This window comes from Nuphar pumila, chromosome 3 (assembly GCF_984573655.1).
Source record: "Nuphar pumila chromosome 3, dmNupPumi1.hap1.1, whole genome shotgun sequence".
NCBI classification, from domain to species: domain Eukaryota; kingdom Viridiplantae; phylum Streptophyta; class Magnoliopsida; order Nymphaeales; family Nymphaeaceae; genus Nuphar; species Nuphar pumila.
Window position 1 is genome coordinate 128,621,972 of NC_143251.1, and position 14,163 is coordinate 128,636,134.

The 14,163-nt window shown below is 41.3% G+C and overlaps 1 protein-coding gene across 1 annotated transcript in view; it reads right to left on the minus strand.

Annotated features, from left to right (window-relative positions):
- LOC149843742 (uncharacterized) overlaps positions 1 to 14,163 on the minus strand; it is a 66,970-nt gene that overhangs the window by 22,700 nt on the left and 30,107 nt on the right. The window contains exons 4-7 of the mRNA XM_090000046.1: positions 12,727 to 12,792; positions 12,538 to 12,620; positions 12,285 to 12,336; positions 11,693 to 11,764 (exon numbers count right to left, since the gene is read on the minus strand). Of these exons, the coding sequence (XP_089856172.1) occupies positions 11,693 to 11,764; positions 12,285 to 12,336; positions 12,538 to 12,620; positions 12,727 to 12,792 (273 nt within the window). The remainder of the gene's footprint in view (positions 1 to 11,692; positions 11,765 to 12,284; positions 12,337 to 12,537; positions 12,621 to 12,726; positions 12,793 to 14,163) is intronic.

A 14,163-nucleotide genomic window follows, 5' to 3' on the forward strand; every position in this document is an offset into this window, starting at 1 on the left:
CCTGCCTGCGCCAGAGAAACAAGGTGTTGTGCGGTCGGATCTTGCTGCGTACCCTCGCGGATGCGGCTCAACAATGCACCCTCCAAATGCACTTCAGAAGACTCCGCACGCACAGCTGCCAATTCAGCCCTACGGCTCAGGGCATCCGCCACAACATTGGTCTTCCCAACCTTGTACTCCAAGGCAAAGTCGAACTCCGCCAAAAACATCTGCCATCGAGCTTGCTTGGGCGTCAGCTTCTTTTGAGTCTGAAAATAGCTCGTGGCCACATTGTCCGTCTTGACGACGAACTCGGCACCCAAAAGGTAGTGCCGCCAGGTCCTGAGGCAATACACAATGGCGGTCATCTCACGTTCGTGCACTGTGTACCGCCTCTCTGCATCCTTCAGCTTACGACTCTCATATGCAATCGGATGCCCGTCTTGCATAATAACTCCGCCAATGGCAAAGTCTGAGGCATCAGTGTGGACTTCGAAGGGTCTCGAATGATCAGGCAGTCGCAGCACTGGCTCTCTCACTAAGGCTTTCTTCAAGCCCTCGAAGGCATCTTGGCACGCTCCTGTCCAGAGCCATACCCGATTTTTCTTCAACAAATCTGTGAGGGGCGCAGCAATGAGGGAATAACCTTCGATAAAACGCCGATAATAATTTGCCAAGCCGAGGAATGACCGCAATTCTGGCACTTTGCTTGGCGGAACCCATTCCTGGATGGCCCTTATCTTCTGCCCATCCATACGCAGCACACCACGCCCCACAACGTGGCCAAGGAAGCTGATCTCCTCCTGCCCGAAGAGACACTTCTCTCGTTTAACACAGAGATCATTCTCCTTCAGCACCTGAAACACTGTTCGCAAGTGCCCGACATGTTCCTCCATGTTACTGCTGTAGATCACGATATCATCCAGATAGACTACCACAAACTTGTCTAAGTAAGGGTAGAAAATCTGGTTCATTAAAGTCGTGAATGTGGCTGGAGCATTTGTCAACCCGAATGGCATTACTAGAAATTCGTAAGCACCATAGCGGGTGACACAAGTTGTTTTCGGCTCATCACCTTCGGCAATCCTCACCTGCCAGTAACCCGATCGCAGATCTAGCTTGGAAAAGATACGGGCACTGCCTAGCTGATCGAACAAGTCTGCTATCAATGGCAATGGGTACTTGTTCTTCACCGTGACCTTGTTCAAGGCCCGGTAATCCACACATAACCGTTTAGAGCCATCATGTTTCATCTAAAAAAGGACCGGGGCACCAAATGGGGCTTTTGATGGACGAACAATGCCTGCGTCCAACATCTCGTCTAGCTGCCTGCGCAGCTCCTTCAACTCTGCTGGCCCCATACGGTATGGAACCATTGCGGGAGGCTTTGCTCCCGGGGTCAACTCAATCTTGTGGTCGACCTCGCGTCTTGGCGGAAGACGCTTTGGCAATTCCGGAGGCATCACCCCCCGAAACTCCTCCAATAGAGGGGCTAGGGTCGGCGGCACTGCTGCTTCTACCTTCCCTTCATCTGCACGCACTGCAACTAGGAATGTCTGCTCCCCATGCTTGACACCCTTCTTCAGTTGCATTGCTGATAACACTGAAGACTTGCCTTTCTGCGTAAGGCACTGCACTGTGTGAGACAGGTCCGATCCCATGATCGTCAACGTGTTAAACTTTGACAGCATCATCACATTCTGGCTTCGCAGAAACTCCATACCCAGAATCACCTTGAAATCGTCCAGGGGCACCACAGAGAAGTTGGCTTTGCCGACCCAACTCCCCACTTGAGTAGCCACATCTCTTGCTTCACCAAGAATGGGCTTGGCCTCAGAGTTTACTGTTTTGATAGTCCTCTGCTTTGGCCCAGTTTTCAAGCCCAACCGCTTTGCCTCTTCCCGCGAGACAAAGTTGTGTGTGGCCCCGGAGTCTACCATTGCCGAAGTAGACTTTCCATTCATGATGACTTCTACGTACATAAGTTCCTTACTGACCTGCATGTTCTTAGCTGCGCAACTTCTAGCTGCGTTAATCGATCGCATAGCGCCCATCCTCGGTTGCATGGTCTCAGCGTCACTGCCTTCAGTATCGCTGCATTCTTCCTGTGCAGCATTGGCTTGCCCGTCGTCCTTTACAAGGCGCTTTGGGCATTGCCGGGCGATATGTCTATCACCACAGAACCAACATGTCACAACCGCACCCTTGTTGCTGTTGTTATGTTTCGTGTAGTTCTGTTTCTTTTCGGGTTGATGGCGTGTCGACGCCTCACCTTTATCGTTGCGCTGCTCATCCTTCTTGCCTCCGTGGTCAGGCTTCTTCCCAACTTTGGTTGATGGGGTGAAAGGTTTGCGCTGAGTATCAACTAAGCGCTCCGCCGCCACATATGCATCTTCCAAAATACGGGGGTTGCTCCTTTCCACTTCGGACTGTGCCCATGGTTGAAGTCCCACAATGAACCAGTTGAGCATGTCGTCTTCTGGCATGTTAGGTATCTCCAGCATAAGCTTCTGGAACGTTCGGACATAGTCTTGCAACGAACCAATATGTTTGAGTTCACGAACCATCCGGTAAGCCTGTCTCTGCGCATTTCTTGGCATGAAGTAGTTGCACAACTCTACTTTGAAGTCGTCAAAGGTGTCTATCACACATTGACCCCTCTCCATGTCATTGCGCTTCCGCCTCCACCAAGCGATAGCATCACCATCAAGTAAGGTCGCTGCAGCCTTGATCCTCAGATCTTCAAGGGTCACATTTTGGATATCCAAGTAGTCTTCTACTTGGAACAAGAAGTTCTCAATGGCCTTGCTGTCGCGAGAACCATTGAATTTTGCGGGTCTAGGTACATCAATCCTTGACGATCTCTCACCATTTCCGCCATTCAGGGTCACCGTCCGCTGTAACGTACGGTTTCTCAACTCAAGATCGGCCACTGTAGTCGTCAACGAAGTGACCTGCCCCATTAGTAAGTTCACCTGCTCTTGCAGGCTCGCCACCACATCATTCAATCCATTGAATGAATCACATGCACGTGAAATCGCTTCATCATGCGAAGTCACATCTTCCACCAGCTTATTAACAGTTGCAGCCAACTCTTCTTGGCCCTGAGGTGAACCCATCTCCTCAGCTTCGGCAACTGCCTTGCCTCTGGTGTTGCGCAAGTGTTGATAAGGCGCCACGATGTCTTGCTCACAAATCGCAGCCTGTCGGCGTGTCTGTCGACACCGACTCCGGAGTCCCTTCCCCAGCACGAGAACGGGCTCTGGTACCACTTGTCACGGGCCTATTTCCTTCAATGGGCCAGCGCGGCGCGACGGTCCTTCCTTACCGCCGCAAGCCTACTCGTCAGCTCGCTTGCCGGTCGCGGAAGCTTATGATCAGAGTGCAAGAGAGCAAGAGAGAATAGAGGGAGAGAAGTTGCAATCACAAGAAGCAATCACAACGAGGGTGAACAAAAGAAAGCTCAACGCATTTGATTCATTCACAATTTTGCCCGCAGGCTATTACAGTTCAAGTATACGGGCTGCCCCTTCGGGGTATTAATTCACCTGAACCGGGCAGCTTACATCAGACTCAACAAAAGCAAAACAAACTCTAAGCGCAACTGTACACTGTAAGTCGCAAGGGAACAATTGGAATATTTTTTCTTTTCATAAAAAGAGAAAAGAGACCCCACCACCTCTCTCTCTCTTTCTCTCTTTTCGTGATCCCTAGACAAGGAGCACGAGCAGGAGGAGGAGAAGAAGATGAAGGAGCACAAAGAGGAGGAGAATGAAGAAGATGAAAAAGGAAAACAGGTTGCTCTCTCTCTCTCTCTCTCTTCTGGACGAAAAAAAAGAATGAGACCAGGGAGAGAGAGTCGAGGGTTTCGGGAGAGGAGAGAGAGATGAGGGTTCCGGGAGAGCAGAGAGAGAGAGAGAAGGGGAAGACGAGAGCTAGACAAAGGGGGAGTGAAATTGAGAGAATAGAGGGAGAGAGAAGGGGAGTACAATACACATTTTGTTGTGCTTGTCAATATTAAATTAAAAACTTATTACACAAAAAAAAAGAGTAGCAATTGTTTGTCAAAATATTTAAAAAGGCTTTTTATTTTGGAATTTGATTAGGGTTTTCAAGTACAATATTGCAGTTTCGAAATGTTTGTGTTGAGAATAGGTGGTTTTAAGTTTAAGCTTTATTAAATTAGGGGGGTATTTGAAATTTTATTTAATTAAGGGCTTAGATGTAATTTCATGTTTTTGGCTTCTCTCTATTTAACATAGAGAGTAGCTGCCCTAATGGTTATGAAGTTGACTTTTCTGTGCAGCCGTCTCTCTCTCTCTCTCTCTCTCTCTCTCTCTCTCTCTCTCTCTCTACCCAAGGTTCGGTATTTCTCATCCATCCTTCAACATGGTATCAGAGCAGTCGATCGTGGGATTGTGATCAATCGTGAACAATCTACGATTGTTTTATATTCAAATCGTGGGAGCGTGATCGATAGCCGATCGTGGGAGCATGATCGAGTTTGATCAAAGCACAGTTGATCGTGGAAGGTGTCTCAATCGTGATCAAACTTTTATCTAATGAAAATATTTCTCCAATCAGATTTCATTGGTGAGGTCAAAACTTGATATAGTCGGGCTCGTAGGTGATTGTGGGTGTGCGCGTGTGGTTGCTCCTGCACTTTGTGAATCAAGCCCATTAGTTTATATTATGGCTCAAGTGGTTAAATCAGATGCGGATTCCTCCAATGGTTGTGTAACTCTTAGCAGGGCTGAATATGACAAGCTCCTTTCTTTACAATCATCCAATTCGAAGTCTTCTGTTGCGGAGGTTGTGTGCTCGGCAGGTAATGGCCTATCGGCTCAAGGTGGTAGGTGGATCATTGATTCTGGAGCCTCTGGTCACTTGTGCGGAAACTCGAACAATTTTTTGAGTTTAAAACCTGTGACAGGTCAAAAAGGGGTACGTCTTGCTGATGGTAGCTCTTCCCCAATTGTAGGGCATGGAAACATGTCTATAACCCCTAATCTTCAATTGTCGCATGTTCTTCATGCTCCTTCGTTTCCACAGAATTTATTATCCGTCAGTCGTATGACAAAAGAGTTGAATTGTAGAGTGATTTTTTATCCTATGGGATGCACCTTTCAGGACTTGCTGACAGGGAGAAGAATTGGTGGTGGCTATGAGGAAGGTGGTTTGTATTACCTACACCAACCAGAGGTTTCGGCCCATTCTGCTGTTACATCATCCTCAAGTCCTCTATTGTGGCATCATCGTTTGGGTCACCTTCCAGTGACAAAACTTCGTCGCGTCATTCCTCATATACCTTCCTCAGTTTCTTTTCAGTGTGAAACATGTCAATTGGGAAAACATTGTCGAAGCTCTTTTCCCTCAAGTCAAGGATTGTTTGATCTTCTTCATGTAGATATGTGGGGTCCGAGTAGGATTCCGAATAGGTCTCAGTGTCGCTATTATCTAGATTTTGTTGATGACTTCTCGAGACTATCGTGGGTGTTCTTGTTAAAAGATCGGTCTCAAGGTCCTGTCATTCTTAAATCTTTAATTGCAGAGATCAAAACTCAATTTGACATATGTGTTAAAATTGTTCGCACTGATAATGCTCTTGAGTTCAAATCCAAAGACTTACTTCAATTCTACTCTGTTAATGGGATTCAACCTCAATTTTCATGTCCCCATACCTCCCAGCAAAATGGGGTGGCTGAGAGGAAACATAGACAAATCCTTAATGTTGCTCGGTGCCTTATGATTCAATCCAATATGCCTGCTACATACTGGGGAGATGCGGTTTTGACAGCCGGGTTTCTTATAAATCGCATGCCGTCAAGTTTTGTAGAAGACCAGATCCCAATTCAAATTCTCCATCCAGAGGCTCCTCTCTTTCCTATTCCCCCTTAAGTTTTTGGATGTGTGTGTTTTGTGCATAAGCTGGGTCCTGATCGAGATAAACTTGTTGCGCAGTCTATTAAATGTGTTTTCCTTGGGTATCCTAAAAACCAAAAAGGATATCGTTGCTATGACCCTATATCCCATAAAGAGTATGTCAGTGCGGATGTTACCTTCTTTGAGTCTATTCCTTATTTTTCGAGTACTACTCCAAGGTTACAAGAGAGTCAGGGTGATGTTTTTCCTCTGCCAATTCCCCCGTTTCCTTTAGAATCGTTCACTCCAAAGCCTGTGGCTCCATCCTCTGGGGAGTCTCGATACAGAAACCCTCCTATAGTGTATACTCATAGGTTACCACCTACCTCCATGCCACCAGTATCTCCGTCTCCTGAGGCAAGTATATCTGAGCATACTGAAGTTTCTGCTATTGATGAGGATCTTCCTATTGCTCTGCGAAAAGGGAAACGACAGTGCACTCTTCATCCCATCTCTCAGTTTGTTTCTGAAGTTAATCTTGGGGCTTCTATGAAGAATTTTATCTCGGCTTTGTCTGCCTCCTCTGTTCCGCTTCATCACAGTCAGGCTCTATTCGACCTCAAATGGATGCAGGCTATGCAGGATGAGATGGATGCCCTATGTTCTAGAAGCACTTGGGATTTGGTTGATCCTCCAACTGATGCAGATATTGTTGGCTGCAAATGGGTATATACCATTAAATATAACTCGAATGGGTCAATTGAACGGTACAAAGCCCGGTTGGTTGCAAAAGGGTATACTCAGACTTATGGTGTTACTTTTTTGAAACTTTCTCCCCAGTTGCTCGTCTTGGCACTATTCGTCTTGTTCTTTCTGTTGCTGTGCACCATGTATGGCCCTTGTTTCAGTTGGATGTCAAGAATGCCTTTTTGTATGGGGATTTGCATGAAACTGTCTATATGCAACAACCCCCAGGCTTCGAGGTTCAGGGGGAGTGTAAGAAGGTGTGCAAGTTGAAGAAGGCTATTTATGGCCTGAAGCAGAGTCCAAGGGCATGGTTTCACAAATTATTTGAGGTAATGTCGAGTTTTGGCTTTGTCAGGTCAGCTTCAGATCACTCCTTGTTCATCAAGAAAACCAGTGCTGGAATTGTTGTTATGGTGGTATATGTCGATGACATCATATTCACAGGGAGCAGTGCCCAAGATATTTCTGCCACAAAAGATCATCTTCAGAAACACTTTGTTACTAAAGATCTTGGTCACCTTCGATATTTTCTGGGTATCGAAGTTGCAAGAAACAAAGAGGGCTTAGTGTTGTCTCAAAGAAAGTATGTGTTGGACTTATTAAAAGAGACTGGAATGCTAGGAGCCAAGCCAGCTAATATTCCTATGGATCCCAAAACTCACATGTTTGATGAGAAGTCTGAGTATGTGGATAATGCCAGCTTTAGATCCTTGGTGGGTAAGTTGCTATATGTGACTGTTACTAGACCTGACATTTCATTAGCTGTGAGTAAAATTAGTCAGTTCATGGACAAACCTACAAAAGTTCACTGGGATGCAACTATGATGGTTCTTCGGTACTTAAAGGCATCTCCTGGTAAAGGTCTGTTGTTTAAACGAAATCCATCTTTGGACGTTGTTGCTTACACTGACGCCGATTATGCAGGATCGGTTGAAGATAGGAAGTCGACATCTGGATTCTGTGTGTTTGTGGGAGGAAATCTTGTTACCTGGAGGAGTAAGAAACAAACTGTTGTAGCCAGATCTAGTGCTGAATCTGAATACCGAGCAATGGCCCAGACTGCAGCTGAGATTATGTGGGTAAAATCAATCTTGACCGAGCTTCAAGAAAAAGTATCCCTACCTATGTTAATGATATGTGACAATAGGGCTGCTACATATATTGCCAACAACCCAGTGTTTCATGAAAGGACTAAACATATTGAAGTTGATTGTCACTATGTACGTGATTTGATTCAGGCTGGTTATATTTGCACAGATCATGTATCTTCCGAAGATCAAGTTGTTGATGTCTTTACCAAGGCCCTTGCGAGGCCTAGTTTCTTCCATTGTTGTGACAAGCTGAGCATGATCGATATCTATGCTCCAGCTTGAGGGGGAGTGTTGAGAATAGGTGGTTTTAAGTTTAAGCTTTATTAAATTAGGGGGTATTTGAAATTTTATTTAATTAAGGGCTTAGATGTAATTTCGTGTTTTTGGCTTCTCTCTATTTAACATAGAGAGTAGCTGCCCTAATGGTTATGAAGTTAACTTTTCTGTGCAGCCGTCTCTCTCTCTCTCTCTCTCTCTCTCTCTCTCTCTCTCTCTCTCTCTCTCTCTCTACCCAAGGTTCGGTATTTCTCATCCATCCTTCAACAGTTTGCTTTCCTAGTCAGCAATTTGAGTGGTTGCATTCAGTGTTGTAAGTATCGTACTGTATCGTACGATACGGTACATATCATAACTTTGGGATAAACTGATATGTCCTATCTGCATTGGGTGTATCATATGATACACGCGCTTTAAAAAAACTAAAAGTTACTTTCTTACTTATTAGGTTTTAAATACTTCTGATTCCCTCATTTGTGTAGAGGCCATTAGAGGGGAACCCACACACCCTAGGAGCCGTAAGAGCGATTTGGGGGCCGATCCGTATGCAAGGGAGAGGGCTTTTGCGATTTTTTCAAGAGTGCATTTCGTCGAGGAGGCGAATGTCGCAATTGTCTACATTTGTACTGCTAGGACTTAAGTTTGTTATGTGTGTGTAAACTTGTAAAATATTTGTATGCCTATATTTTTATTTGATGGTTAATTGGTTATGTTTTATTTTAGATCTTTCGATGTCGTCTTCGCGTTTATCTTATAGAGATGATCCTGCACGACAATACTACAGAATCATGGATGATGTACCACAACCAAGGTTTTCATTAAGATGTTTGTTTTGTGGTGCTATTATTAGAGGTAGACTGTATAGATTTAAGAAACATAACGTAGGTCTTCATCAAAATGTACGTTCATATGATTATCCATCTATTACTGCAAAAATTCAAAGAAGAATTTTGCAAAAATGCAAAGGACTTCCGACCATTGTTGCAAATTCTGAATATGATGATGATGACCCACTTGCCAAAAAATGGCCGAAGATAAAGAGATCACCGTGCTACAGTTGGACGCAACACTGAGAAATTATTGTCCTAAAGTTTGGCAAATAGGCTCTAGAAAATGATTCAGTTTTAGGATCTTTATAGTTTAGAACTTTAGAGATGAAGATTGGCATGTAAGACGTTGGTTAAATGCAATGTTTTGACTTTTTAGTTATCATGAACTCTTAGTAGTTTAGTTATGACTTATGACATTTTAGTATGACTTGGATGTGAATTTAGTATTGTTAGTTAAAGCTTTAATGGTGTTTGAAATTTAAATTATGTAGTTGCCTTTTATTTACACTGTCAATTATCAGTTGCATGGTTTGTTATTAATTTTAGCAGAAAGAGAAGAAGAAGATGATGATGATGATTGAAGTTTTATATAATATTTTGTTTTTGTTTTTGTTTTTGTTTTTGTTTTTGTTTTTGTTTTTGTTTTTGTTTTTGTTTTTGTAATATGAAAGTATGAGTCTTGTGGCAAGTTCTTAAATGCAAGTCTTATATACCTCATAGAGACATAAATGCTTCATATGTGATTTTATGGTTGTATTTTGTGCAATTCGTCATTGTTTCATCTGTTATTGTTTTTTTTAGAATTTTTGCTCATTTTTTTCTTGATTTTTTTGTAATTTTTGAAGATTTTTTATTAAAAATTTACGATACAATACCAGCTAATTTTCGCCCGACCGATACAAGTAATGATACAATACTTACAACCTTGGTTGGATTAGTTTATCACAAAATTCCCTGCCCATAGTCTCCACGAAATAGTATCTAATCCAATTAAATAGATTATTTTTGTGGTTTCCATATCATTATTTCAAACTATTCAAATTCATTATAAGACTAATCAAACTTTAATTTTCCTTTTTTGATGAAAAAAATAAGTGCTTATGTTAATAAAAGAACCTGGTGAGGAGTTGTCACCTAGGGAAGCGGCTATAAAAGAGCAAAAAACATAAAGACGACATATAATGAAAAGAAAAAAAGGAAATCAAGGACACATTTGGTTCTTTTTAAAGCCCATTTGTAAAGAAGTCAATCCAAAATCAAGGACATGAGATTTACTATTCTTCAAGGATTTCATGTCTTGGATCATTAAGGAGGAGGTTTTCCTAGATCAGCTTAAGTAATCTTCTTGTTCCTTGATCCACTGTGGTACTCTCTTCAGCCTTGAATGGGGTGAGAATTTGCAATTTTGGTTGTGATTACTGAATATTTGATTCTATAATTATCTCTAGATTTGAATTGGTTGGTTTTTTATTGTCCGTCTGTGAAGATAGACTGTTGATCTATAATACTTTACAAATATTAAAATATTGTTTGTCCATGTCCACGTGTCCGAGCATGTCCAGTCGTGTCACCTAGGACACGCCACCAAAATAGTGTCCCTGCGACATAGCCTAAAAGAAACCTTCATACATGAGTAACCGCCTCTAAGATAATTGTTCTTTCTGCACAAGAAAACTGCCAGATCAGCCGGGAAAAAGAGGTTTAACCTGCTTGAGTTTCTCCAGAATATGCTCTAGAAGCATGCCTCAAACATTTTGAAGGAGACTGAATGTTTCTGCGCATTTGCATACTCACAAAAGTCGTGCCAAACACCATTTCCCCACCATCCCTCTCTCTCTCTCTCTCTCTCCAATAAATAGTTCAGATCGGATACTTTCAAAGACAAGACATTAATTTTAGAGAAATATTATTATTTTTTCATAAAGTAAAAATCAATACATAATGCGTGTGCTATGCCCCATCTGTAATATCTCATAATCTTTCCTATATTTTTAAGCTCGAAAAAACAATTTTTAATTAAATAGTTATAACTTATATTTAATATGTCGAAATTGTCGAAAATAGTAAATATGGCTAACGTCAATGGGGGTCTGGAGTCTGGACTTGGTCCAGGGCCCATTGAAGATATCTATATATGATATGTAACACCTGTGAAATTTATTTATTTTTAACTTTTAAATTTGAGTAAAATGCAGGTTAAATTCAGACAAAATTCAGGAGTTAAATGGATCTAGGACCATAGTTAGATCCGTTATGGAACATAGATCTCGTAGAAGATCTGATTTGTCGAATTTGGATATGGGTTGGTTCAAAAAATGTGTTTTTCTAATTAGACCGGCCTCTATTTTGGGTCTTTCCAATTAGGATCCGGTCTATATACATTTGGATTGACATCAACATGGATCTAGATCTAGTCCAGGATCCATATAGACTAGTGCCTTGTATGGGTTGAAATCCAAATGGGTATGGATTTGGATCATGGGTCCAACCCTATTGCCATAACATTTGTCATCAAGCCCCATTGCCCTCACCAGATGAAAGAAGAGCATCTAAAAGTACACCTTTTATGCCAAGAAAGGACAAAATAGACACATAACTCATCAAACAAGCACAAACAACACAGTGGTGATTGTTAGGAAGAAGAAAGTGACAATAGCTTTAGAATTTAACATGCATATTTTTTTTAGAGTGGAACACACATGAATTAATGTCCAACATCAAAAGTAATATATGGTGAACATTCCAATTGATGCATGTGGCTATACCAGGTGTAATGATTATCCATCAAAATAATGCCAAAAGGAAACAATCTTGATTCAAGTAAATGTTATGCCCTAAAATGCAAACTCAATATGGGAAAAGAGAAAGAGAAACAATAAATTAGATAATATTTGCTTAGATACTTACAATTCTTTCATGTGGAGCAGTCAGAAGATTCTTGGGAATATAAAAATCTGTCACCAGAATGTTGTAGCCAGGCTGACAAAAACAAAAAAGATAAATTAGTAGATGAATTTTAAATGTAAAACAAAAATATAAAAAAGCATAGTATCAATTTAACACACACACACACACACACGTGCCTGCATGAGCACACACTAGGGGTGTCAACGGGTCGGGTTTGGTTCGGACCCAGGTGGAATCAGACTTGGACCAGATTTTCGGGTATGGTATCGGGTATGTTTTTATCATGTTTACATTGAAAAAATGTAGGTCTTAATCGGAACTCGGGTTGGGTCAGAGTCTGGTATAAAATTCCACAAACTATACCCGGGTCCATGTATTAATCGGATCTTCGGGTCTGGACCCAGGTCTTAATCGGGTCTTCTTATTTATCACCATGCCCAGACCCTATAGGGTTTGGTTCGGGTCGGGTCCGGGTAAACCAGACCAGTTGACACCCCTAACACACACACAGAAACCCATCCGTCTCTTCATCCTTGCCCCGGGATGGAGGTAAATCCTGCATTAACTCATCAATGAAGAAGCTGTAACAAACCTTGGCCTCAACAAAAACGATTATGCGGCCGACACTTAAATGGGGATAGAATCTGCAGTAAAATTAGCTCAACTGTTATCTTATCTAATAACAAAAAGTTGTAGTAATAGAAAAGACAAAAAAACTCAATGAACTTGACTGTCATAAAAACAATATAAGAATTTCAAAATTTTAAGTGGTACATGAACAAAAAAAATGCACATGGAACATTCCAAATAAAATATATGCAAAAGAATAGAAGCAATAAAATTACCTGGGCATTACTTGAGCAGTAATAGAAAGAACATTATTCGTGTCCATGGCAATATTCCCCATGCTACAAAAGCTGCTTGATATCTGTTGAAACAAAAAGCTTTAGCCAAATAATCAATCCAAAAACTGAAAGAAATAAAGTTCATGATGAAATCCAATGATAAGCACTCCATCCAAACTAGCTTTGAACCTCGTTAGAAAGAGCAAGCAATTCATCAGTATCTGAAATCCCGAACCACCCGTTTCTACAAGCATTCTGCCACAGAAAACATCATTATCACGCATAGAGGATGAGCAAATCTTAAGGCTCCACACATAAGATATATGAGTGACTCAGAAAAACATTGTATATTATCACCAGAAGAAGACAAGCAGAAGTATTGACGAATACAAGGAAGACACTTTTATAACCAAAATATAGTAGAGACTATGACATCCTGCCTAACAGACAAACAATTCTATGAGATTGCACATAGCTGGTAAAATATCACATTGAAGATAATCTATCTTTATAACCTGAAGTTCGTAGATAAGCACCACGATCTTAGCGCAATTTGGATTTCAGATTCTTTCTTTAAAGTGCATCAGTGATGGCATGTTGAACATATTTCAACTTTTAATCCATCACTTTCTTCAGACTTAATGCAATAAAAATATAATTTGTAATGAATGATCACAAAATATGAATCTCATTACTAAGTTATATTGGTGATTATCATGGACCAAATAGAAATAGGAGGTAGCATATGTATACATGGAAGTATAGGAATGGCCCTTCACCTCATAGGTACCATAATAAGGGGACAATAAAGAATAAAAACAATGCCACTTGATATTTACACAAGTACCATCCAAACTTATATCTGATCGATGGTGATCAATCTGGTCATGTTCAGTTGCTTTAGATGACTATGACCGAGTAACTTATCATGCCAATCTGGTCATAATCCAATTGGTTTATGTGACTTTCAGCGAGTAGCTTATCATACTAGAGCATATTTTATCAATAAAATGACTAGTAAAAAGAAAAGATACACATGCAAATGGATCAATTTAGCATAGTTTTCTCAGGGGTAAGTTCCTTTAACTAAAGTGTTTTGGAAATGGGAATCATCTTCTTGAGCTAGGTTCCTTCCCAGACTAGCTCTTTAGATTAGGAATCCTGGGAAAACGTCGCTCACAATGGGTTTATCAATCAACTCATCATGTGAAAATGACAACAGATTTTGCCAGACCGTGAAGCATCCTCTGTTTCATTATCTTGCGTACAGATCTACTGTGCTAAGACCATATTGAATGATTAAGGCCTCAGTATTCTGGGTTTGGATTTAATTTCTATAGATTATATTGTAAGTTTGAATTTAACATCTGTGGCTTCTGTCCAACTCTTAGTTCCTTGATGTAACCACTTCCATATTAATTAGGTTTCCCTTTCACGTTCATAGAAACAAAGGCAGCTACAAACTCCTAATAAACTCACAGACATCTACATCAGTCTGAAGGAATAGGCTTATATCTAGTCAGCTAGACCTTCAGCAAATCCATGGTGTACATTTGCTAACCTATTATAAGCCCATTATTCCTCTGTTCACTTCCAACAAATGACAGCTGCTACCCTAGACCTATC